Source organism: Euleptes europaea, chromosome 5 (assembly GCF_029931775.1).
Source record: "Euleptes europaea isolate rEulEur1 chromosome 5, rEulEur1.hap1, whole genome shotgun sequence".
Classification (NCBI taxonomy): domain Eukaryota; kingdom Metazoa; phylum Chordata; class Lepidosauria; order Squamata; family Sphaerodactylidae; genus Euleptes; species Euleptes europaea.
In genome coordinates, this window is record NC_079316.1 from 88737698 (window position 1) to 88764564 (window position 26867).

Here is a 26867-nt window from a genome sequence, read left to right on the forward strand (position 1 = left end):
AATCAAGATTATTCCTTGCTGTGTTGCCTCTGTGGCTCTTCAGTTGGAACTGCACTTGGGATGAGTGGGGTGCCAAGCCTAGAACTTGGCTTGTCGCTTTCATTTGAAGGTCTTCTTTTCTGAAGACACTAATTGTTTTCTTTTGTTCAGATCGTTACGCTTCACATTGGTGTTCCAGTTTTGAACCTCACTTTCTTTTGTCTTATGGTCCCACAGGCTGCTAGATTATCCTTAGAGCACTGGAGACATTAGATCATCATTTGTTTGTTGGCAGGACTTGTAGATTTTGCTCTATGTTGCTTTTTGGTAGTCCATCCTCTTACTCTTCCATCTTTCTTTCATCGGGATTCACTGTCCCAAAATAATCAGAGGGCTTTTCTTTTGGCTAGGATAAATCCTTTCCCTTGGGATAGATTAAGTGCTTGTGGTTATAGGGTGACTGAACCTTTATCTCATATTTTATTTGATTGTGTGTTGAGTTACCCTCTGAGATACCTTTATATGTACCCGTTGATAGTTTCCAGACCCTTCCCTTGCTTCTCTGTCTTCCCTGCTAGCTGATACTGATTCTTGTCTTACTTTGGCTGTGGCTTAACTTTTACCTATAGTGGCTTCTATATAGGGATGGAAGTAGAGGGTGGTATTTGTGAGGCTGGTTCTGTTGAAGACCTCTAGGTCACTGGAATGTTAAGTAAAATAAATAAAGAAATTAGCCTTTTCTGTCATTGCTAGTCCGGTTCCTTTTAAGCCCTGTTGTACTTGACAAAAAAATGGTTCTGGTAATCCTTTAGGTTCCTCTTAGGCACTGGAACTAGATTAGATCTGCAATTTTCTAGACATTTCAGCATCTAGCACAAAACCTTTCTTCAATAGTTTGTCCTTCTGACTTTGCAGAGTGGCAAAAGGCAGGTTTCTTCACCTGTAGACTTAAGTTGTTATATTTACTGATGGCTCTAGCAAGAGGTTCAAGTCCAAATGGGAGCATTTGGCAAGATACACTTTATTCTCCTCCAGGAGGTAATCTTTAACCTGGTTCCATTTCACTGCCCCATTTACACTCCTTGTCTTAGAACCACTAGGGCCCGCTAGCATCGCTCCCTTTGGCTTCAGAGAGCAGAAAGAAACCCGACCGCTCTTCAGAAATGTCTCAGTTAATATTGTTCTGCCTTTGACGTCAGCTGGCGCTTTAGTGTTCCATCTCTTCATGACAGCTGACAGTGTGACATTTTGGCTTGTTTTAAGTACATCACGCTCCTCGGCTTTCTTGGATTAGGCCTGTAAAAAAGTAAGAATTGCCTTGCTGCATAGCATGTGGATCCGTCCTGGTCTCAGGCAGGGCCAGCCCCCATGCTCAGGGAAGCCTGGAGATACCTGTTCATTGTGGTTGATCCCCACCCTCAGGCTGTCAGAGAGTTTATTGTTGCTCAGCATTCTAGTTGCATTTAAAAAGGTAAAGGTCCCCTGTGCAAGCACCGGGTCATTCCTGACCCATGGGGTGACATCACATCCCGACGTTTCCTAGGTAGACTTTGTTTACGGGGTGGTTTGCCAGGGCCTTCCCCAGTCATCTTCCCTTTACCCCCAGCAAGCTGGGTACTCATTTTACCGACCTCGGAAGGATGGAAGGCTGAGTCAGCCTTGAGCCGGCTACTTGAAACCAACTTCCATTGGGATCGAACTCAGGTTGTGAGTAGAGCTTGGACTGCAGTACTGCAGCTTACCACTGTGCGCGACGGGGATCCTCCAGTTGCATTTACACTGTTAATATCATTGAAGAACAGTAGAAGCATGTACACTTTGGCAAATGATGTCAACCTGACAATTTTGGGACATCACTGCTTGATGACATTTTTAGGTTATCCATTTTGAATGCCAAAGCAGGTATAATACTTTACATTCCAAGTGCAGCATTGTTTTAAGCACAGCAAGCCAACCCAAATTTATTTTACGTTTATTTATTATTGTATTTAAATATTTATACCCCACTTTGCTCCCCAGTAGGGGAGCAGCTTACAACATTCTCCCTTCCTTAACTTTATCCTCACAATTAACCCTGTGAGGTAAATGAGTCTGAGAGTGAGTAACTGGCCCAAGCAAGCTACCATGGCAGAGTAGAGATTCGAACCTGGGTCTCCTATGTCCTGGTCCCACACTCTAACCACTGTGCCCACTGGCTCTTCGATAAAGGCATGAGAAGCCTTTTGAAAGCTTTTAAATGAGCTGGTGGCTACATAAGAACATAGGAGAGACCATGCTGGATCAGACCAAGGCCCATCAAGTCCAGCAGTCTGTTCACACAGTGACCAACCAGGTACCACTAGGAAGCCCACAAACCAGACAACTGCAGCAGCATCGTCTTGCCTGTGTCCCAAAGCACCTAATATAATAGGCATGCTCCTCTGATCTTGGAGAGAATAGGTGTGTATCATGACTAATATCCATTTTTACTAGTAACCATGAATATTCCTCCATGAACACGCCCACTTCCCTCTTCAAGCCTTCCCAGTTGGCAGCCATCACCACATCCTGGGGCAGGGAGGTCCACAATTTAACTATGAGTTGTGTGAAGAAAGACTTCCTTTTATCTGTTTTGAATCTCTCGCCCTCCAGCTTTAGCAGATGACCCCGTGTCCTAGTATTGTGAGAGAGGGAGTAAAGCTTCTCCCTGCCCACTCTCTCCAAACCATGCATAATTTTATAGACCTCTATCATGTCTCCCCTTAACCCCCTTCTTTCCAAGCTAAACAGCCCTACGGTGTCTTAGAAGATACTTCTCGAAGATATAATTGTTCGTGCTCCCTTTTGTTTCTTGGGCTGAAAGAGAACTGATGTCATAACCCCCATGAAGAGACAGTCGTGTCCAAGGACCTAGATTTCAGTGGGTTGAAACTGGAGGACCTCTGCACAGGGCTGTGCTGAAAGGACCCTTAACGGTATAGATATTGTGTGCCTTTGGTTTTTCCCTTTGGTTGTTTCCACCTTGAGCATTCATAACTGTGGCTTGGATCTGACCATGCAAGTCCACTTATGGGTGCTTCTTTGGAAGAGAGGGCAGTGGTTTCTGCTGATTCTCCTTCCTGCTGACCACTTTACCCCCGTTTGCCAGAGTCTGCTGACCCACCTCCCACCAGAATTTCAGGAGGCCCCCCTAGACCCCTGCAGGAGGCAGAACCAGGCAAGTCCTGCTCTAGAAAGGTCCTCTTGCAAATTGAAGCCTGTGTTCGTGGAATACCTTCCCTACCTCCTCCCTCCTGCTGCAGCCCACAAAGCCCCCCGATGGGAGGCCAGGGGACCCTCACAGGGCGGGGGCAAGGTGGAGGATCTGCGGCAGGAGGGAGAATTGGTGGAAGTTGCCCCCTTCTGCAGAAAGTGAGGGGGGGATGCAAGCCATTGTGAATTCGCCCTTCTGGTTGGGCTTCACGAGGAGGCGGATTGCTGACATCGCTCCAGCAATTTCATCTTATCCTGCTACTGCTTCATCGGTGAACTGTGGGGCGAGGCATGGAGTCTAGTACCATGGTTTCCTGGAAGAGGGAGCAAATGGAACTGAGAAATAGTTATGTCCAAAGGGGGAAGGGATATACTTTGGTCACTGCGAGGTGAGTTGAGGACATCACCTTGAATCTGGTGGAAGAATTTCCATCCCCAGTCCCAGCATTGTTTAAGGTTGCCTAGGGGCCCAACACTTGGCATTTCATCACCTGAGTTCTGTCGTAATTTTGATGATAAATTGAGCTTGGTAACCCTCTCGCATTTGGTTGCATTTCTCTGCGTGTCATTTGGTGAGAGTAATTTTTCCAGGGAAATTTTCATTTTTAATGTGTTGTGTTCGTGATTTGGACTGTGCAGATAGATCAGCAGAGGAGTTAATATTGTAATTTACAGGTGTGGTGTAATGGTGTGTGTGTGTGAGAGAGAGGGAGAGAGAGAGAGGAAAGAAAGAGGAAAATAAACTATAAGTTCTCAGGAAAATCCCAGAATGTGAAGTAATTATAATTTCAGTGCATCTACATGATTTTCTCTTGGCTACACATTGAAGTCCTACTTCTGCTGCTGCTGCTGCTGCTGCTGCTAATAGTAATAATAATATATTCTTATTCTGTCCTTCCTCCAAAGTACTCAGGCTAGCATATATGATTCTCGCTGCCACCATTTGTATCCTTAAATTAAAGAAAGAGGGAGAGACTGTCCCAGGCTGAGAGAGCCTGAAGTGAGCTTCATGGTAGAGCTGGGGTCTGAACACAGCTCTCCCTGACTTTAATCCAATGCTCTTACCAAGTGGAACTTGCTGTTGATTCAAGTTCACTGTAGGCATATTCTCAATTTAAGAGCCAGTGAGGTTTTCTAGCTTCCCAGGTTAGACCCTCATTCATTTTAAGGTAAGGAACAAAACAAAGAATCAGTAGCTCCGTTTGGCTTATCTTGCTGGACCTGACTACTTTAGAGTGGATAGGTGGAACCAGACATTTGAATTCTCCCTTTAATAAAGCCAAAATTTAAAATCCTCCCTGCTCATTCAAAGCTAGGAAGAAAACCTTTTAATTGTCATGGTGGCTTTCTGTGTGCAGGGATTATTTTTTTTCATGTGAGAGAAGAGGATGACATCTGCTCCCCTTCCTGTAGTCTAAACTGGTGCGCTCCAGCCATGGATGATGCCATTGGGCTGTCTGAATTGAGGGGCAGCAATGCTTAGATGCCAGTATAAATAATGTGAGCAGGCGCACATGCACCAGCTGTCATGTGATAGCTGCAATTGTCATGTGACAAAGAGGATGCATGAATTCAGCAAAAGGCCTGGATTGTTGGCTTCAGAAGGCCCGGTCATCTTTTCAGTTGCACATATCCTTGAAATGCTTTGGTCTAAGACTTAGCTTTCAAAAAAAAAAGTTGGATCAGGCCATAAATCTTTACTACCTGACCACTGGAAGAGTGACTGCTGTCATTTGCTGTTCTTATAGCATTTTCCTAAGTGCTGTTTGGATACGTCACATACATTCTGTTGGTCATCTTTGCAACAGCCTTGTAGGACAGATTTCCGTGAACATCCCTGTTCTGCAGATGGAGGGGTGGGTGAGCTGAAGCTGGGAAGGCTGTTTGCTGAAGGTCACCCGGTTAACGGGGTGAATTTTGAACTAGGGACCCGACAGCTTCATCTCTGGGCTTTGGCTTTACTGATTGAGCTGTCTCCTGCAGGGAAAAACAACTAACTCTCCTCTTCTTGCTCCCCTTTCAGCCATTGGTAACGCTTACGCAGTATTGAGCAACCCGGAGAAGAGGAAGCAGTATGACCAGTTCGGAGAGGCAAAAGTCAGCCCCACGCGGCACGGGCACGGCCCTCCGGACTTCCACCGAGGGTTCGAGGCTGACATTTCCCCCGAGGACCTCTTCAACATGTTCTTTGGGGGTGGTTTTCCTTCCAGTAAGCCTTTTAGTTTTAACTCCATCTTGAAGTGGTGGGGGAGGGGGGAGTACCTGCTGGGGGGGCTGAGGGCTCAGCCGGCTCTTCTCTTCATTCTCATGCCAGCACCCTAGCACCTTGCAGATAAGCGGAGATTACCCTGTTTGTCCAGTACCGACTGAAAGGTCCCAGGCTTACAAAGCTAATAGAGAGCCAGGACTCCACATGCTAGACAAACAGCCATCCAGACATGTCAGCAAATAGCATCATCAGAGACAGGAGGACCTGGTGGTCGTCCCTCGCGAGCTGTATAGCCAAGTTGGTCTTTTTTTGGGTGGTGGTGGTGCTGGAGCCAGTTTTGAGGAGGCAGCATTTCCCCTTCCTTTTCAACACTGCAGAAAGGAAAGTGGTTCCTACCCAGTCAAGCTGTATATCCTTAAAGGTGACCTGAAGTGCCTGACTTAAAGCAGCTTCATCTTTAGCCCGTCTGCACCCTTCAGCTGGGAAGAGGGTTGCCCTTGAATGAAAAGGATTCCCCAGAGGACCAATGGGGTGATCAGAGGAGGCTTTACTTCCCTGAGAGCAGAGCTAAAGGGAGAGGGAAGGGCGCTTCCTGTCTGCCAGGGAGCCAAGGGCAGATGCCACTGGATTCCCTTCTTGCCCGTCAGAGCTCACGGCAAAGGGAGGTGGAGTTCCCCAGCGTCGTCCCTTATGATGATGACTGATCATCGTACTCAGGGCCAGGGAGGTCCAATTTGACGTAGTTGGAAGGTGTGGAGTTGGAAAGGGGTTGTCGCCTCCTGCAGCATGTGGCTTAGCTCCTTTGCTTGGGTCTTTTGGAGGCTCTGCAGGAGGACCTTCCCTGTGCCTGCTTCTCTGTCCATAGCGGTTCGTGGTCTGCATTGTAAAGTGCAGTAAGTTGATCAATGATTCCCGAAGGCTGGGAGAATAAAACCTGGAGGGTCCCACCCACAACCCTTTCTCTGCATATCTCAGTTCTTTGATCACCTAAATCGATTCAAAGAATCTGCCTGCAATAAAAACTAAAAAGTGTGCTTCTTTTAGTTAAGTTTCAACTTTGCCAAGGTGGCAGGTCTTAGGGAGTGGCTCAGTGGGCCTCCAATTGCCAAAACCAACTCTAGAGAAACGTCCAGGCCTGGCTCATGCAACCAGCAGATGAGCAGGTAAATTTCTTCCTGGATTTTACTTCTTCAGGCTCGGGGAGGGGGGTGTCCGTGGTTGACCATTCCTGCATTTTCAGAACTCCATGGGTGTAACAGATCAATGTATCCTGTCACTTCCTGTGACCTGCTACCCTCAATTCTGTAATGGCTGATACCAAGATTTAGACCCTGCATCAGTGCTCTGAGTTTGGCTTATGCAGTTCCAGTGCAGCAGCAGAAACTGTGATGTTATCATTTGTGGCTGTAGACTCTGTGAAGACCACTCTTGTCCCCCGGTTGCAGTGAGGCTTGTGGTTTTCCCAGCTTAGAGTCAGTTATGGGTTAATTTTGCTGCTGAACCAGGGCTCTGCAGTGTCCCGCTTTTGAATCCAGCCTTTTGCATGCCAGAAACGCAAAATAGAGACTTTGCAACCCAGGAACTGTTCAAAATTGCCAGCTCTGCTCTAATTAAAAAAAGAACATCAAGTCTCTGGTGCTTTTATGCAACCAGCATGGTTGCTGAGAGGTTAAAAGTGGTGGTTTGGAGTGGCGGACTCTAATCTGGAGAACCGGGTTTGGTTCCTCACTCCTTCACATGAGCGGTGGATGCTGATCTGGTGAATTGGATTTGTTTCTCCACTTCTTCACATTAAGCCAGCTGGGTGATCTTGGGCTGGTCACAGCTCTCTTAGAGCTCTCTCAGCCCCACCTACCTTACAAGGTGTCTGTTGTTGGGAGGGGAAGGGAAGGTGATTGTAAGCTGGTTTGATTCTTCCTTAAGTGGTAAGAGAAAGTTGGCATATAAAAACCAACTCTTCTTCTTCTTTCTGCTATCTGGACAGTGACCACTTATTAACGTCTCGGTGCTCTTTGTTTTTTACCAGTGGGAGAGATCACCCCATTGTATTTTATTGTCTATCCTAAAGGCAGAAGATACCAGGCCTTGGTAAAAAGTTTTATTTGCTTTGAACATACTTGCTATAAAACTGGAGTTTGTTCCGCTGGGAAAGCCTTGCAGATATGAGAGCAAAATCAGTAGCAGACAAATCCAGTATGTGAATTCACAAATCCCCAAGGCATAAAATACACTGAGCATGTTACTAGCCTGCTGCTGAGTAGGAAATAAAAGGAGTATTTTTTAAAAAAGGCATACTTACAGCAACAAAATAATAGTATAAATATGCACTGGAGTTAGTGTACTAATGTGGTGTTTGGGTTGTTAGCATCATCACATCTCTGAGAAAGGGCACCCATGTAGGTTGCCCAGACAAGAACGGCTTTCAGTGTTTCTCCAGAATTGCTGCATAACTCTACAAACAAGCCAAAGAGCGCACGTGCATGTTCAGTTTTGAAACGTCAGCAAATATACAGATGCACTCTTTAGTCTCCGCATCTCCTGTGCATCCTAAGCATAGACACAATCAGAAGCATGGAGGAGCTGGAAGGCTGAGAGTCTCAAGTTCCCATTGGGGCTCAGGCTGCCCACTGGATGGGGTTAAGCATGCCCTCTAGGCGAGCAAAGCCGGAGCCCAGCCTGATGCATGGCTTTTCTGATCTCCAGCTTCCAAAGCTTTTGGCTCTCAGACCCATCAGTGAGCCAGCGTGGCCTTTAACCTTGCTTGCTTTGTGGTTGACGTCACGGTTTGTGAAACTTGGCAGGTTGGCATCCCTAAGAACACTCACTCTGTGGCCCCGCATGTCTTAGCGCTTGGCTGTGGGAGACCCCTGCAGAGAGAGAGGCACGACGGAGTCACGGGTGGCCAGCTGAGAGAGCCGAGGAGATGGTTTGGGAGGGAATGTGGCTCAGTGGTAGAGCATCTGCTTGGCATGCAGAAGGTCCCAGGTTCAATCCCCAGCACCTCCAGTTAAAGGGACTAGGCAAGTATATGATGTTTAAGACCTCTGCCTGAGACCCTGGAGAGCCGCTGCCGGTCTGAGTAGACAATACTGACTTGGATGGACCAAGGTTTAGTATAAGGCAGCTTCCTGTGTTCAAGGGTACCCATCCAGAAGACCTTCGTCCTCACATTCCCTCTCCTAAGGTCTGGCTGGTCCTCTGCCAGCTTCTGACAGGCCGTGGCAGATAGAGGCCCAAGAGGCAGGGAAGGAGAAAAGGCACCAGAGGCAGAGTGGAGCCTCCAGGGCCCTCCCAAGAAGAGAAAACCGGGGCTTGGAGGGAGAGGAGGGGGGGTCGTACTTACCTGAGTCTCCCCGGCAGGCCCTACCCTTAATAGAGAGCCCAAAGGAAGAAGATCCTGGGAGTGCTGCGCCCCTGCCCGCAACAGGAAGCCTCCGAGAGTGGTGGAGTCTGCCTGCAGGGAACGCCGGGGAGAGCCACGTGAGACGGGAACCCCTGGGGGGGGCAGAATCCTTTGGTGACTGAGGGAGCGGGGTGGCCTCATGGCAGCTGGCAGGAAAAGCTGCATGGTGGAGACGGTGGGAGTCAACAGGGAGAGGGCTCTGAGATGGACAGGGACCAGGAGACCCCTGAGATCCCCTTGTGAGGAGTGCTGTCGGCACCAACCCACTTATTTCCTGAGCAAACGGCTTTCAGCTGAAACTGTGGGCAGCCCTCTTGGATTGTGGAAGATCCTAGTTTAAAAACAACAACAACAACCTGTGCCCTGTACTTCTCCAGTACTTCTGTACCATGGTCTTGAAACTAAAATAGGATTAGTTACGCATTCCTGTCATGGTTTGAACTGCGTCCATATGTATAGTCTGGACACTTCAGCAACTGCGTGTTTTTTACAGTACTGGTGAGGAAGTTTAACCAAGAGTTTTGGTCTCCTTTCCTGACAGTAACAGCCAACCCCAGGTGTCAACTAGTTACTTGTCAATAGAGGAATCCTCTGGCGCTAAACACAGTACATAACATGACATTTTGCTGATCTCCATGGAGCTTAGTTTCATGCGTTGTGTTCAGGATCTGAGAGTGGGGTGGGATTCTGACAAAAGAGCCTCTTCCAGTGGAGCAAAAGGGAGCCATAGGAATCAACCTAATGTAAATTCAGGTAGTTTAATTAACCTGGTTTTCCCATCGCAGCCTTTTGACCAGTCCTGCCTATTACTTCGGTCGTTATGGATTCATTACGGGCCTCTCCCTGTCCTCCTCTCAGCTGTCACTGCAGTCAGTCACCTGACGGAACGGCATTCCAGGCATGGAATGTTTTACATTCTGTTGCCCCTCCTGTTGTCCTATCCTAAAACCCTCCTTTAGTTAGCTGATAGGATGTTTCCAACTGTCCCTCACAAGTCTCTTTTGCCCACAGGTAACGTTCATGTATATAGCAACGGCAGGATGCGATATACCTATCACCAGAGGCAAGACAGACGAGAACACCAGGGCGATGTAAGTTGCAGCGAGGAGGTGGAGAAATCCGTGATATTTCAAGATCACACAGAAGTGTCTCAGTAAAACAGTGTGCCTGTGTGCTCCTGTATCCTAACTGGTTTTGTTAATTTTTTCACTTTGCTAGCTCAAGGGGGCGCTGCCTCCCCTTTCCCTCTCTCACATTGTCTGAGATTTCTGGGCATGAAGAGATAATGAGTGAGCAACTGCCTTGTTTATGTATGTGTGTGTAAAGTGCCATCAAGTCGCAGCCGACTTATGGCAACCCCTTTTGGGGTTTTCATGGCAAGAGACTAACAGAGGTGGTTTGCCAGTGCCTTCCTCTGCACAGCAACCCTGCTATTCCTTGGTGGTCTCCCATCCAAATACTAACCAGGGCTGACCCTGCTTAGCTTCTGATATGCTAATATTACCGAATCCGCCAAATACGCCTTCCAAAAATGGTTTTGATGTGAAAAAGGACTGTTGGAATTCCAGTTCCATCTACCCCCTCTCCCCCCACCCCCGCAGCACATGTGGCTCATTGGTGCTTGATGTGAGAAGGTTCTTCCAGCTTCTGCATCCTTCCTCCATTATCTGTTCATCCACAGGGTGATGCTTCCAGGCCCAACGTCATCCTCCGATTTGTTGAGTCCTCTGGAGCCGCAAGAATCTTTAAGCAGTACCCCTAAACTTGCCAGTGCCTTTTGAGTTTTCAGAAATCCTTTTGGCCTTTGGGGGAAAGCTGTCTAGCAAACTGGGTGTTTTCATTCACAGTGGGTGTTTTCAAGTGCTCTCTGGCAACCAAGTTTGTTGAATACAGAGTACAAAATCTGAAGGATTATGGACTTTGGCCTTTGGAGCATAATGAAGGGCCGTCGGGCATTTTACGCTTCTCGATCCACTTCCCAAATGTGATCACTTCTTAACTGCAAAGTAGCGGACTGGCCCAGAGCGCCATGTTGCTCTTAGCTGTTCAAAGGGGGGCATTTTCTGTCCATATAAACATTGTTAAAGTTATTAATATTACCACTTTGCTCCCCAGTGGGAGAAAACATCACTCTCCCTCCCACACTTATTGTAAGCAACAACCACGTAAAGTAGGTTGGACTGACGACAAGAGACCGGCCCTGTGTTCGTCCGTGGCAGAATGTGGACTTGAACCTGTTTCTCTCAGATCCTAGCCCGACACTCTTAAAATTATTTCATTTTATGTAATTTATTTAATCGTATATATGTTGGTTCTTGTAGGTTATCCGGGCTGTGTAACCGTGGTCTTGGAATTTTCTTTCCTGACGTTTCGCCAGCAACTGTGGCAGGCATCTTCAGAGGAGTGTCCTTCAGTGTTACTCCTCTGAAGATGCCTGCCACAGCTGCTGGCGAAACGTCAGGAAAGAAAATACCAAGACCATGGTTACACAGCCCGGATAACCTACAAGATCAGAAAGGTCATGACTACCGTTTTCACTAAATTGTATGTGTTTTTGCAATATTTATCAAAACTGAAATGTTTCCCCAACGTGACTTTCTGGAACAATAAGAAGACTCCTGATAGTTATTGAAAATGATAAATCCTCCCCTTCCCGGTTTTTTTCTGATATGGAATTAAGATGATAATTTTGGAATTGGACTCCCCGTACTCTTAACTACTGTGTCATACTGGCTCTCAAACACTCTGCAAACAAAGGAGGCTCTGTGGCTCAGTTGTAGAGCATTCCCCTGATTTTTTCCAAGGATCTCTGGCAGACGGATATGGGAAAGGCCTTTCTCCGCTTGAGACCCTGGAGGACTGCTGCTAGTTGGAGTAACTGAATCAGTAGTGTGCGGGTATCGGGGAGTGCAGATGTTCCTATCACGATCAAAGGTTCCCACCCTGCAAGCCAAAAAGGCAAGCCCATAAATCTGACTAAGATATTTTACCTGGCGATGGAAACCTCTGGCCACGTGGCCAGTGTCACTCAGTCTAGCAGCTCAGCCCCATCCCACGCACTCAGTTCTCCCACTGGGGCTTCTTTTTGATGCTCTGCACGTGCACAAGGATGCTTTTATTTTTTTAGTGCACACGTGCATAATATCACGTGGAGGCCATACATGAAAAATATGGTGGCGCTTACATGCAGTGGCTGTTCTTTCTTATGTGGCATGTGCCCATATGCGCACAGTATTAAAAAATAAACATGGTGGCCCGCCTGGCCTATTGTAGTAGCCTCGCAAGAGAAGTTGAAGGTGGAATTGGCCAGGCCTTTTGACTTGGTCAAGGGAGTTAGACACGCTTGCCTCCTAGCTCCTTTATTATTTAATTTATATTTGAATGATTTAGCGGCAAATTTTCAAGAGGTTTGTCACCCACCAAAGCTAGCAAACCATAGTATTCCAATCTTGCTTTACACTGACAACACAGTTCGTTTGTCTCGTTCAAGAGTTGGATTGCAAAGACCATTACAAAAAAAAAATTCTGAGTATTCTTTAGGGAAGGTCTTCCAATAAGTACCATAAATCAACGATTATGGTCTTCTCTAACAAGAGAAAACTGCTGTCTTTCTGTTGGGTACTAGATGGCACTGTTGTTGATCAGGTTAAGGAGTTTGTTTATCTTGGTATTCTCTTATAATCTGAGCTGGAACTTCCACCAAAAGGCTGTATCTAATAAAATAAAACCTGGTGTTGGGGCAATTGTTAATTATTTTTATACCAAAGGTGAAAAATATATACCTGGAGCTATTCAAGTGTTCAAACAAGAAATTATTCCAATTACTTTTGGTGCTGCTATTTGAATAACTGCTGATAATGAGTCTATAGATCATCCTGTGCTTCAGTTAAATACCCCTTGGTGTGTCGCTGGTGTTGTCCTTTGTTCCGAGTTTGGCCAAATGTCTCTTGAAGCAAGGGCATGGTTGTTTTCTTTTAAGCTACAATTTCGGCTGTTATTTTAAGCACAGGGATTTCTAGTTTTTTTGAGACATGACTTGTATTGATCCTCATGGCAAACATTTTTTATGAGAAATTGTCATTGATGGGCATATTGTGGGATATGGTAAGAGATCTTGGGAAATCAGAGGCCTTCTCTGAAATAAAGAAGTGTATTAAAGAGATTGATTATGTTAGCACATCATTTCGTGCTTGTCAGCACATCATTTTGTGCTTGTCACGTTTGCTCATCTCAGTTTTTTGGAATTCCTCCCCAACGTTGCTTGCCTGTTTATACCTATTTCTTGACAACTCCTCGTTTCTTAAGAGCTTTTTTTCTTGCTAGACTGAATGCTAACCCTTCTATAGTTATGCAAGGTAGATACATGAACCTACCATATTCAGAAGGGACCTTCATGTATTCTTCTGGTTCTGTTGATTCTCTCGCACACTAGAATGCTACTAGAATGTTATTTTTATAAGGATCTAAGATCAAGATATATTATTCCTCTTCTAACAGATCGAACTAGTAACTCTGTGTCTGAGCTAATACTCTATTAAGTGACAGCCATCCTAAGGTTACATTGGCAGCAATCCTAAGGTTACATTTATCTCAGTCCTTTTATCCCTTAAACAATAGGTTTAGAATTATGCTGCTCAAGATGTATAAATCAAGGAGCTTCTAAGGGGGGAAGGAAAGGAAAATGGGAGTGTGGGAGGGGAAGGCAACAGAACTCAGCGGGGATAGATTTGGCCTGTGTGGTGCAGTGGTTAAAGCATTGGGCTAGGATCTGTGAGACCCAGGTTTGAATCCCCACTCTGCCGTGGAAGCTTGCTGGGTGACCGTGGGACAGTCACACACTTTCAGCCTAACCCACATCACAGGGTTGTTGTGAGGATAAAATGGAGGGGAGGGGTTTGATGTAAGCCCATTTGGGTCCCCCCATTGTGGGGGGAGAAAGTTGGGGGGATGCGGGAGTTGATCCGTTTTGTGAATGCCTGTCCTCTTGACATCCTCCCTTCTTCCCCAGGGTGGCCTCGGGCTGTTTGTCCAGCTGATGCCCATCCTCATCCTCATCATCGTGTCCGCGCTCAGCCAGATGATGGTCTCCAGTCCACCGTACAGCCTGAGCCACAGACCGTGAGTTCCGGTTACCTCCTTCAGCACGCTTAGCCTGGGCCTGTTGAGTGCCCGGGGAGGGAATTAGGAGGAAAGAGCCTCTTTGCCAGTTTCTGGTTCGTTGCAGATGTTCTTTCCCACGTGGTGTTTTTCTTCCTTTCCGTATGTTCCCCGTGCTTGCCTCCTGGCACTACCTGATGCCTGCTGAGATAAGAGCCAAGGGAAAGGCTCAGGCATCGGGTAGCAGAGACTGTGCAGCCTCAGCATCCTTGGCTCCTGAGTGAAAAAGTTGCCAGGCCAGGCGATTTCAGCACGTGCCTCCTGTGAACTTAGAAATCTGGCCACGTTGGTCGTTCTAGATAAGGATGCCGTTTCGCGGGGATGAATGTGGACCCCTTATCATGTCGTGTGCTTTGCTGTGCAATTCTAAGCAGAGTTACTCTCTTCCAAACCCCGTTGGCTGACGCTTCATCACGTTCCATTTCCTGCGTGGAACTGTTTGTGCCTTTCTTTTTTGTACACCTTGAGATGATGTCGATGGAGTTCTAGGATCACAGTTCAGTGAATCAAACACGGAATGACCTTTCCTGCCCGAGCAGGGGTGTGAAGAGAACTCTGCTTCTCTCCCCCCAGCAGTGGAGGCTTGTGACTCCGGCCAGCTATCTTTCAGTACTGGGGGGGGGGGAATTAATACTTGGGGCCCTGCAGTGATGGCCTCTTTCTTATCGTTTGGAAGGTTGCCGTTTGCTGTCGCATTGCCGAGATAACCAGTTCTCATTGCGCAGAGACCAGCTCTACCAGCTGATTAATGATCAAAGATGACGATATCCGGAAAAGTGCTAGATACACTCCAAGGACATAGTTTTTGAATGGACCTCTCTGTGTATGCTTGTTTTGCTTTAGAGGTTGGCAAGTGGCAATGCATGGGCTGGATCTGAGCCCAGGACGGGTGCCATCTGCCCCTTTCCCAGCTGTCAACCCAATCTCTCCTTCCTGCCACCTGCACTTCCGGGGGGGGGGGAGAACTACAAGGGAGGGGGGTGATACGGGACCAGAACATATGGCCAAGAGGAATGTTGCTTCTCTCTTTCATTCTAGTTTTTTTCCCCTAGTACCTTCTGTGTAGGACAATAAAAAGAGAGAGAGGGGAGCAGCGTTTGAAATGCCAATTGGCCTTTGTGTCCATAATTGCTGTTCAGAGTGGCTTGCCAGTGAGAGCAGCAGCCAGCCAGGAAGTTCATCTCATGTGTGATGATGCGTATCGTTGGGAAGGTTGTTCCACATTTTGGGAGGCTGCAGAGCTTATCTGTAAAATCGGAGAAGTGATGGGCAAGGCAGGGTTCAGTGGGGTGCTTCCCCCCCCCTCACCTGTTTCATGGAGTGCAGAACTCCAGGGATCTGCTCTCTTCTACTTAGAAGATCTCCCCCTGGCTGGAGGAGGGCAAACATCTCTCTCTGTTGGTGTAGTGATGTAGTGGTTAAGAGCAGCGGACTCTAATCTGGAGAACCGGGTTTGATGCCCCACTTCTGCACATGAAGCCTGCTGGGTGACCGTGGGCTAGTCGCAGTTCTCTCCGAACTCTCTCAGCCCTACCTACGAGGTGTCTGTTGTGAGGAGAGGAAGGGAAAGCAATTGTAAGCCGGTTTAAGACTCCTTAAAAGGGAGAGAAAATCGGGGTATAAAGACCAACTCTTCTGGTTTCGCAATATAAGCAGCAGTTTCAGCCATGTGGCATGGGAGAGGGTGACTCGGCTCAAACCTTAGCATGTGTTGTTGTTTTTAGTTGTAAGGTGTTTATATGAACATGTGGGAGCAGCCTTGCACTGAGACAGGCTGTTGGTCCAGCAGGAGTGGTACTGCTTGGCTGCCGCTCTTCAGTGTAAGCCGACTGAGATCCTTTAGCTGGGGACTGAGCCCAAAACCATATGCATGTGAAGTGCTGTAACCACTGAGCTTTGGTACCTCCAAATGATCAGTTTCATGAGCTGATCGGGAGCATTTTGCATGCCTCCGTGGTGGGGAAGTAAGATGAGATGGAAAGAGGAAAGTTAGCGGAATCACTGGCTATGCAGAGGGAGAGAAGTTATTCCGCTTCAAGCCAATGCCTGTATGTGTATAATGGTGGACCTATATCAGGGTGGGGGAACTTAAACTCGGCTTAAACTTACAAATTCAGGTTTAAATTGTATTTTGTTTGTTTGACATTCCACGGGTTGTATTTTAAATTGCACATTTTCTACTGCACACATTCTCTTTGATAGATGTTCACTTTTGGGAAAGTGTTGGGGTATTCCTTTTTCAGGATCAGACTTTCTGGTTTGGCACCAGCACGTTTCCAAAGTGCAGACTTTCTGAAATACTGAATTTTGAAGCTTGAAGGTGGACTTTAGAGGTATCGCTGTTCGTGTGTGGGCTTTCACGTTCTGTCGCTTGCGCCGGCTTGCCTTTCCAGGCTGCCCCACACAGCAGCTTCTCTGCCGGATCTTCAGGAGGTTTTTTGTCAGCTAGTGACATCTCTGCTCTTCGGGAAGGGCCTGTTGCAAGATGACGTAGGTGTAATATACAGCTTTTCTTATTCACTTGGGGCTGGCAGAGGGAAACAGCTGGAGCCTTCTGTTTGGGACTTGAGCAAGAAAAGGGAGGGGAGAGAGTTGTTTGCTATTTTGTTTGACGCTCAGTCACAGATTCTGAGACCAGTGAAAATGGAGAAATACAACATCTTACAAGAAAAAAAAATACAGATGCAAATACAGAAGGCGGCTGAGGGGAGACATGATAGAGGTCTATAAAATTATGCATGGTTTGGAGAGAGTGGACAGGGAGAGGTTTTTCTCCCTCTTCCATAATACTAGAACGCGGGGTCATCTGCTGAAGATGAAGGGCGAGAGATTCAAAACAGATAAAAGGAAGTATTTTTTCACACAACGCATAGTTAAATTGTGGAACTCCCTGCCCCAGCATGTAGTGGTGGCTGCCAACATGGAAGGCTTTAAGAGGGGAGTGGACATGTTCATGGTGGAAAGGGGTATTCATGGCTACTAGTTGCAATAGATACTAGTCATGATCCATACCTATTCTCTCCAGGATCAGAGGACCATGCCTATTATCTTAGGTGCGGTGGAACACAGGCAGGATGGTGCTGCTGCAGTCATCTTGTTTGGGGGCTTCCTAGAGGCACCTGGTTGGCCACTGTGTGAACAGACTGCTGGACTTGATGGACCTGGGTCTGATCCAGCAGGGCTTTTCTTATGTTCCTATGTTCTTAACTTCTATTAAAGAGAAGGATGTTCCCTTTCAGTGTAGGCATGTCCTGGGGTTATAGGCTTATCTGTATTGGCAAAATGGGGCGGAGGGGGGGCATTCTGAGCCTTGTGTGTGTGCTATCTCTCAGCTGCTTCTACTCCAGTAATCGTAAAGCTTGAAATTACTGCTTTGTTATCACACACCCCTTCTTCTTCCTTCCTCTGCTGTCCTCCTGCAAATTGGTATGAGTATTAATTGCTGCTTGTGGTATTATTTACAGATATATTGTTGCTGCTATAGTGAAGGCACATAGCTTTAGTTGTAAATGCGATGTCATTTATGGGTTGATTTTAAATGGTTTTAAAAGGTTGTGAGCCGTTCTGAGCCTGACTTTGGCCAGGAAAGGGCGGCCTGTAAATCAAATAAATAAATGGATGGTACTGCCAGCATGGTATAGAGGTTAAGAGCAGTGAACCAGGTTTGATTCCCCACTCCTCCACATGAGCGGCGGAGGCTAATCTGGTGAATTGGATTTGTTTCCCCACATGACGCCATCTGGGTGACCTTGGGCCAGTCACACTCTCTCCGCCCCACCTACCTCACAGGGTGTCTGTTCTGGGGAGGGGAAGAGAAGGTGATTGTAAGCCAGTTTGATTCTTCGTTAAGTGGTAGAGAAAGTCGACATATAAAAACCAACTCTTCTTCTTCTGTTTATACTTCAGGATAGATTATGTTGTTCCCTGGGTCAGGGAGAGAAATGGAACCTCCAATGCATAGCATGTCCTTTTGTGTCTCAGCACCTGATCCGATCACCTTTCTCAGACTTTGAGCTCGTTTTTCGTTTTTATAAGACTATATATTCCCCCCCCCCCCCCATAAAGAACTGGATGGAAACTTAAGTAACAGTCAGAGGAAGCCAAATGCATCAGTTCAACTGTTGGCTCATCACAGGAAGATTAGCTGCATCAGCCAAATGGCAGGCCTCTTGGCATTCATCCCACCTGCTTCCTCGGTGACAGAACGTAACAAACGCATTCAGCTGGCCCTTGTCCTTGAAGCTGTAGCACAGGCACCGGCCAGCAGGAGGTGATGGTGACTTGCTGCCTGGGCTTTTCACCCTACTGGCGGCTGTTTAGGGAAATCTGGGAAGCTGAGCTTGCCAGCCGTCTTGCCACTACAAAGGTAGGCCTTCAGAAGCCGTCTCAGCGCTTCCAAGTGATCAATCTAGTGCTCGCTGTAAATCATCTCCTACACAAACAAGCCCCCTTGAGAAAGTAGAATGCTCTTCCATGATAGACTTGGCTCCCTTCTTACCAATTGCCACCACCTAATATTCATGGGCCCTGACCTGGATGGCCCAGGCTAGCCTGATCTCGTCAGATCTCAAAAACTAAGCAGGGTCAGCCCTGGTTAGTATTTGGATAGGAGACCACCAAGGAATACCAGGGTTGCTGTGCAGAGGAAGGCACTGGCAAACCACCTCTGTTAGTCTCTTGCCATGAAAACCCCAAAAAGGGGTTGCCATAAGTCGGCTGCGACTTGACGGCTCTTTACACACAATATTCATGGGGTAGGGATACGGTCAGAGATTTTGGTTTGCTGCAGGTGAGAATCCAAAATTCCTCCACCAGAAATATGTGTTATTGTAAGAATGGCAGGGAGCCTTGTCAGTCAGTTTGAGCAAATTAGCGTTACCACATTTTGTTGAAACTAATTTTGGGTTTTATTGGGAGAACAATTTCAGCCTCCCTGAGCTCCTTAGAGGAAGGGCAGGACCAAAATGTGGCGGATCAAGCAGCGAACAAGCTGTTGGCCTCCCTCAAGATTTTCTTCAGGTTGAGGGTTGAACTGGACAATTAATAAATAAGTAACTTAAATAAAAGGAGAATCTGGGCGTGTGTGGAGAAAAAGATGCTTCTGGGCGTGATGGAAAGGACTCGCAGGCTGCAGTTCACCATCAGCAGAGCGATGTGTTGCAGGCATTATGTAAATGTTTTTAATCGTTGAGTTTTGATGTTGGGGGGTGGTAATTCTGTTTGGAGCAGGAGAAAAGGAGCAGCGGTCTGGAAGTCCCGCCAGCCCTTCTGGCTTTGGGGGCTGCTCTTTTGGGCCGCAGTCTGAGGGCCTGCAATCGCTGCGACTTTGTCCAAGCCAGGCAGGTCTGCTCAGTGCCTGCCAGTGTAGGCATCTGCTTGGGAGCCCCCATGTAAACCCCTCCAAACAGGATAGGAATGAAGGGATCTTGGAGGGGGGGGGACCAGGCAGGGCGATAGATGGCAAGGCCGATGGAACCTCCAAGAGTGATGGAGTCCCATCTCTCTGGCCGATGGAAATGCTTCACCCTCACCTGCAGTTGCCATCTTGCCCTTATAAAAGCTTTTTACTTACTTTCCTTCCTAGCTCCCATGACCCACTGGTCTTAGAATCATAGAATCATAGAGTTGGAAGGGACCACCAGGGTCATCTAGTTCAACCCCCTGCACAATGCAGGAAATTCACAACTACCCTCCCCCTACACCCCCAGTGACCCCCACTACATGCCCAGAAGATGACCAAGATGTGTTCCCTCTCATCATCTGCTAAGGTTATAGAAACAGCATTGCTGACAGATGGCCATCTAACCTCTTCTTAAAAACCTCCAGGGAAGGAGAGCTTACCACCTCCCAAGGAAGCCTGTTCCACTGAGGAACTGCTCTAACAGAAAATTCTTCCTAATGTCAAGATGGAAACTCTTTTGATTTAATTTCAACCCGTTGTTTCTGGTCCGACCTTCTGGGGCAACAGAAAACAACTCGGCACCAACCTGTATATGACAGCCCTTTAAGTACTTGAAGATGGTTCTTGTAGGTTATCCAGGCTGTGTAACCGTGGTCTTGGTATTTTCTTTCCTGACGTTTCGCCAGCAGCTGTGGCAGGCATCTTCAGAGGAGTAACACTGAAGGACACTTCAGTGTTACTCCTCTGAAGATGCCTGCCACAGCTGCTGGCGAAACGTCAGGAAAGAAAATACCAAGACCACGGTTACACAGCCCGGATAACCTACAAGAACCAATGAACTCTGACCCTGAAAGCCTTCGACAATACTTGAGTAATAGTAATGGAGTAATCCATTGGTCACATTGGAGTATAAAATGGGGACACTCCGGCATCATGTGAGAAAGCGTTATCTACGAGCTAAATCAAGATAAAACCTTTTTCTCCTGGCTATGAAGGCTCCACACTGGTGGGATGCTTGGTCTACCAGTGGCTGGTTGTTAACGAATGCCGTGATGCATGGAGTGGTGCCTCCTAACGTTAGTTCCCCTGTAGCTGGACCGAAGAGAGAGCAGTCGCTTGGCATTGGTACGGAGTGCAAGTCGGAGCCTTAACGGAGGATGAAGCTACAGCTGTTGCTTCCTGCAGAGCGCGATGGGTCCATTCTTCTGCATTGTCGTAATGGCTGGTGTAAAATGTTCTCCAGTGCATCAAGCCAAGGGTGTGCGCAGCATTCACTAGGAAAGTGAATGGTGGCTGTGGTTTCCAAGAGACGGCTGGCCCTGACTTTTAGGGAAGAAAGATTTGCTTCTCTCTTTAATATTAAGTTCGGAGAAGCCTAACAAGGGATTATGGCTCAGCTTTTATGTGTTCTAGAACCCTGACAATTAGGGAAGAGTTTTTGTTGAGAAAAGTGATCTCTCCGGCAGCATATTTTAGCCGGCTCTCCTGCTGCTTAGCAGATTAATCCTTTCTCTTTTCAGAGTAATAACACCTTCTGCTCATTTCTGGTTAACCCAAGCTGCTGCTTTTGGGATTGGCTGCCAAGTGGGGAGAGAAGGGGCCTGATGTCCTTAGGGTTGCCAACTTCCAGGTGGCACCTGGAGATCTCCTTCTATTAGAATTGATCTCCAGACAACCAAGATCAGCTCCACTGGAGGAAATGGCTGCTTTGGAGGGTGGACTCTGTGGCATTATGCCCTGCTAAGGTCCCACCCCTCCTTAAACCCCACCCACCCCAGGCTCCCCCCCTAAAATCTCCAGGTCTTTCCCAACCCAGAGCTAGCAACCCTAGCGGTCCTCCAGTTGCCAGCCACGTTAAACAAATCTGGTGTGTATGTTCCATTTGGGACCCATATTGGGAGTAAATGCAATTTCAATGTCAATACCTTTATTGGCATACCATCAAGCAGTCAATCAAATAAAACCAACGCTCTAAACATCATTTAACCTCAGCCTCTTAACAATTTCATCAAAAAAATTAGCCACAGATTCAATAGTCTCAGAATCTCGGGAGGATAACAACAATTTGATCTTACTATCATCAGCTTGATCTACATGGGAGTGAATTCAGATTTGATGGTCCTGAATGGAAGGTTGTTGTTTAGTGTTTTTAGGATGAATGACAGTTCTTTAACAGTGTGCTCCTAAGCAGAGTTACACACCTCCAAGCCCACTGGCTTCAGTGTATTTAGAAGGTATAACTCCTTAGGAGTGCTCTGCACTTGCATGGAAAGGAGTTGTGGGCAAAAAAAAAAAAAAATGAAAATGTTAGGATCTATAGAGGGGCGTCAAAAATTGTAACCTTCCCGTGTTCCAGATTGCATGTGCTATTTTTTGTTCCAAGTATTTTCCTTTTTTAAAATCCTACTGGGTGGCAAATGGACTTCTACTGGATAACTTTGACATTCTCCTTTTGGGAATATTCCAGGCTGTGGATTCGGCTCAAGCAGAATTTCTCTGATCTGTGCGTACGTAGCAACTCACGAATGTTGCTGCTCACAGACTGATCTGCAGTTGGCCTTAGCAGTTTGGGACCTACCAAACTGAACACAGCCCACGAGACGCGTACTGTGACCTGCACACTCCCGGACACACGCGCCCTTTTTGCCAGCTGCAAGGGCCGGAGTGTGTTCATTGAGCCCCTGGTTTTGGGTTGGCAATTTGCCCGTTCAGGGAGGCAAGCCTTTTCTTCCTTTGAGCTCCCTGTTTTGTTCTAGTGATTCTTGACTCTCTCTTTTTTTTCACCCTCTTGACCAGGTCTGTCGGCCACATACACAAGAGAGCGACTGAGCACTTGAAAGTGTCCTACTATGTAGCTGAGACCTTTGCAGAGGAGTACACTGGCACAAACCTGAAGAACGTGGAGAGGAGCGTGGAAGACGACTACATTGCAAACCTCAGAAATAACTGCTGGAAGGAAAAACAACAGAGTAAATGAGCCAGCTTTTAAAAAATAAAACGACACTCCCAGTTAATTTAGCTCTCCTTGGGACACACGATGCATGTTCTAGAAGAGTGACATCTCTGACTGGATGGGCTTACAGCGGTTTGGAGGCTAGAAGTATCTTTTGCTGCAAACTGACTCCCTTGCAAATAGTCAGGTTCTATAATGGTTCTTACCTTCCAGCAGTAGCAGTTTGCAGAGATGAAATATTTGGCACAAATATATAATCCATATAATATTACAATCCATATGTTTTACATGCCAAATCCAGAGGAGAGATGTAACACTATTTTGTGGAACTCTAGCTTGAAAATATTTTTTTTATTTTCCTTACAAGGCACATGTAGTAATGATACCTTGATTAAGATTCAGATCTGGCTCATCAGCTCCCAGTTCTCTGTCCTTTGTAGAGGGAGCAAGCTCTCCAAGATGCATTATCCATAGCAGGAGAGCATTTGCACACTTTCAAAAAGGCAAGCTATGCCTACAAAATAATTCCAGAAGGGTAGCGGTGTTAGTCTGTGACAGCAAAACTAAACAAGAGTCCAGTGGCCCGTTAAAGGACTACCAAATTTTATTCTGGCATGACCTTTTGTGAGTCAGAGCTAATGTCTTCAGAAGTATCATGCTTTTTGTTAGTCTTTACCATTGGACTGGGGCTCAGTTACGCTCCTGCAAAGGAAGGCTGTTATCAAACGACGCAAGTTGAGAGTTACACATATATTTGCAGGTCTGATTCAGTCAGCAACTGCAGCGCTGATTAAATTGCCTGGTGTGTTTAGATACCATAACTAAGTGGTTCTCAACTGTTTTAGACAGTATTTAGTATCCAGATCTGTAGTGTGACACCCTAGAGTTGCTGATGCCATCCTGGAGCACGCAGAGAGATGTTTTAAAATTGTGGCCTGGGGAATTTCTGACGGGCCCTCAGTGGTGATAACCAAGCTTCCCATTGCTGGTTTTCACCCTGCTGTAGAAGTTATTGCAGTTTATCTCAGCAAGTTCAACGTCTGGGACAGTTTGTTTTGTTGACTTGGTTGGAGCCTCCTGCACAAGATGGCCCATGACAAGATGGGAGAGATAAGGGGAGCGTGGGCCCTATAGCCATGGAGTTCTGGGGAAATCTCTGCCGGGGGGGGGGGGTATTACACAAGCTTCAGAGAGAGAGAGGAGGGGAGAGAGAGATGGATGGATGGATGGGATAGATTGGATAGGATGGATGGATAGATAGATAGATGGATAGATGGATGGATGGATAGATAATTTATTTGCGGCCCTTAGCCAGATAAAACAAAATAAAACAGGAAACATGGACTAAAATACTCTTGCAAGCAAAAAATTACAGTCCGGGTCTTATAACACTTAAAAGGAAAAAATTACAACCGAGACACATCTGTCAATCGGGCTAAGAGACTGTTCTATGGTGTTGAATTTTCATTGCTGCCGTGCAAAATTTCGCAACCTGAAGAGTGATTGAAGGATTATCCCCTTGTAGGAGCGCCTCAATCCTTTCTCCTGTCCTGTCAGGTCCCATACTCGATAAGAGGGGCTCAGTAAACTTCGAACGGGGTAACGTATAAAAATTGCAGTTCAGGAGGACACGCTCAATAGTTTCTAAGTCCCCTGATTTGCAGGGGCAGAATCTCTCCTCCCAGGGTAGCTTCTTAAATTTCCCCACAAGCTTAAGTGAATGTCGCACTTCCTGGAATTCTTGACGATCGTTTCAGTAATTTGGCTTTTTAAAATATCTATATAGAGGAAGGCTTGCTGTACCGGGCACGTTACTTTGGAGATTCAGACCTGTATCAAAGAGCGCAGAAGATGGGCACGCCAAGCTGCAGCAGACTGTCGGAAGTGCAGGCGTCCTTGCACGGATAGCTGATGTGGAAGGGCTCTGTGGAGGTCAAAGTAAGAGCTGGCGGCGTTTTCTTTCCTGTGGTCCCGAAGCAAGGCACAGCTGTCCTTATTTTTAGACTTGGCCCCGAAGGAATGTTCATCTCCTTCCCTGGCACGCCCATCCCTTGATCAAGAAGCCCTCCTTCTGCCTGGCTTACAAGGCGGCTTGCAACGTTGATAAAACGCATAAAATTAAATAAATTACAAACCCAAAATTTAAAGTCATCACTCAGGACTGATAGTAAACCAAATGCAGTCCTAAATAAAACTGCTGAAAGAGGTTTTCCTCAGTGGGGAGAGTCTGCCTTGCTTCCTTCCCCCCCACACTGCATCTCAAAATGCCCCCTCCCAATACTGTTCCTGAGGGACAAGGAATCACAGGGTCAGCATGAGGGGAGAGTTGAAGATCTACCGGGGGGGCGGGGGGCTCGTTTTAGCAAAAACTCCCTGGTTTACCACCTCATTGAGGTTCTTTGTCAGGTTTTACTCATATAAATTGAATACACGCTGGCTGCATTGAAAGAATGCTGGTTTTCCCAGGTTCCCTTCACAATAATGCAATGAAGTCTTCCGCACAACAGCTACTTTAAGACATGTCTGGTCCATCTAATGCAGCCCCAAACTCTTCTGGGTTCCAAAGCAGAGCTTTGACTGTGTGGACGCATGCACATGTGTTTGAGGGGGGGGCTGTTCTTAGACAGGTGTTCCATTGCAGAAGGGGTCACCAACCATTCTTCTAAGGAGAAGAATGCTGCCAAACTACCTGTTGGAGAGCCCTGCTCTTGGTGGTGGCTGTCTCCGCTGGCCGCTGTTTTGCTCCTTGGAGCCAGCATGGTATAGTGCATAAAAACGGCTGTTTGGAGCAGCGGACTCTGATCTGGAGAACCAGGCTTGATTCCCCACTCCACATGAGTGGCAGAGGCTAATCTGGGGAACTGGATTGGTTTCCCCACTCCTCCACATAAAGCCAGCTAGGTGACCTTGGGCTAGTCACAGCTCTCTTAGAACTCTCTAAGCCCCACCTACCTCACCGGGTGTCTGTTGTGGGGAGGGGAAGGGAAGGTGATTGTAAGCCGGTTTGATTTTCCCTTAAGTGGTAGAAAAAGTCGGCATATAAAAACCAACTCTTCATCTGCTGGGGCTGGAGGGCGAGAGATTCAAGACAGAAAAAAAGGTATTTTTTCACACAACGCATAGTTGGATTGTGGAGCACCCTGCCCCAGGATGTGGTGATGGCTGCCAGCTTGGAGGGCTTTAAGAGGGGAGTGGACATATTCATGGAGGAGAGGGGTATTCATGGCTATTAGTTAGAATGGATACTAGTCATGCTGCATACCTGTTCTCTCTAATATCAGAGGAGCATGCCTATATTTTTGGGTGCGGTGGAACACAGGCAGGATGGTGCTGCTGCAGTCGTCTTGTTTGTGGCTTCCTAGAGGGACCTGGTTGGCCACTGTGTGAACAGACTGTTGGACTTGATGGCCCTTGGTCTGATCCAGCAGGGCCTTTCTTATGTTCTTCCTTAGAGGTTTCTCTTTCTTCCAATGTGCCATCTTATTTTGATAACTCCTCCTCCTCCTCCTCCTCCTCCTCCTCCTCCTCCTCCTCCTCCTCCTCCTCCTCCTCCTCCTCCTCCTCCTCCTCCTGGGAAGCGGAGAGACCTGTATGGTTTGTTTACCACATGCTGTTACTGGGAATTTCTCAGTGCAGCTGTTGTCAGATAGGGAGAGGATAAATGTTAAATGGGCAGATTTGCATTTCCAGTTGCTCCAGTCTACTGTATGGCTTGTTGAATGGTGCTGGAAAGAGGGTGTGTGGGGCTTTTTCCTGTGGGGTTTCTATTGTCCCTTCTCACATGCTGGAGATTGATGGCTGTTGCTGTTTTTATTCTCAGACTCTTCAAATGCCTGCAGACTTTGGAGGAAGTGAACTGAGCCAAGGAGACAGTCTAAAGAATCCGCTCTTAAATTAAAAATGGAATTGGAGAATTGGCAACGCACAACTGCCCTCCCCCACCCCTTTCCCCACCCCCCTCCAGCATCAGATCTGGACATTTCTTAGAACAGAAGGAAGACTCCTCGCCCTTTTTTCCTTTCTCCGCTATCCACTGTCATGCTTCTTTCAGGATCCAGGAATCCTGAGAGCCAAGTGTCTTTGTTTTCTTCTCTTAAAAGCCTGCGAGAGTGGGGTGCTGTGGGCAGCGGGGGTTAGGGGAAGCAGAAGCAGACTCTCTTCTGCTGTTTCACCGGTCACTTCAAAGAGGGTGGGCAAAATCAGAAGATCTGTAGGAGTAAAGAAAAATCAATTTTAAAAGCAGGATAATTTAATTTAGAATTAACTTATAATTGTAAATATGTTGTACTTCTAAACTATGCAGGGATAGAATTAAATTATTTCATTTTTTGCTGAACTTCGTAACCCAGGAAGTGTGCATTTTAGCCTTTCTTCCCCCCCCCCCCCATCGGACTGATCCTATAAAACCTTTCCTACTTAAGACAGCCTTATTCGAGGACCTGAATTTTTTTTATATCTAAGTGGCTTTTTTCTGATGGAGAACATGTTTAGAATCCATAATCACTGGAACCTCTAGGAATGTTTTCTACATAGA

The 26867-nt window shown here is 46.9% G+C and overlaps 1 protein-coding gene across 2 annotated transcripts in view; it reads left to right on the top strand.

The window, feature by feature from the left end:
* Positions 1 to 26265, top strand: part of DNAJB12 (DnaJ heat shock protein family (Hsp40) member B12) — a 41553-nt gene extending 15288 nt beyond the window's left edge. Inside the window, exons 4-10 of one of the 2 annotated variants that reach the window (XM_056849438.1) lie at positions 5234 to 5419; positions 8780 to 8899; positions 9834 to 9913; positions 13831 to 13940; positions 22177 to 22349; positions 24120 to 24271; positions 26154 to 26265. In XM_056849438.1, the coding sequence (XP_056705416.1) occupies positions 5234 to 5419; positions 8780 to 8899; positions 9834 to 9913; positions 13831 to 13940; positions 22177 to 22349; positions 24120 to 24241 (791 nt within the window). In that variant the 3' untranslated portion in view covers positions 24242 to 24271; positions 26154 to 26265. The remainder of the gene's footprint in view (positions 1 to 5233; positions 5420 to 8779; positions 8900 to 9833; positions 9914 to 13830; positions 13941 to 22176; positions 22350 to 24119; positions 24272 to 26153) is intronic. The other variant, XM_056849439.1, reaches the window with a different exon arrangement.
* Positions 26266 to 26867: the final 602 nt, after the last annotated feature.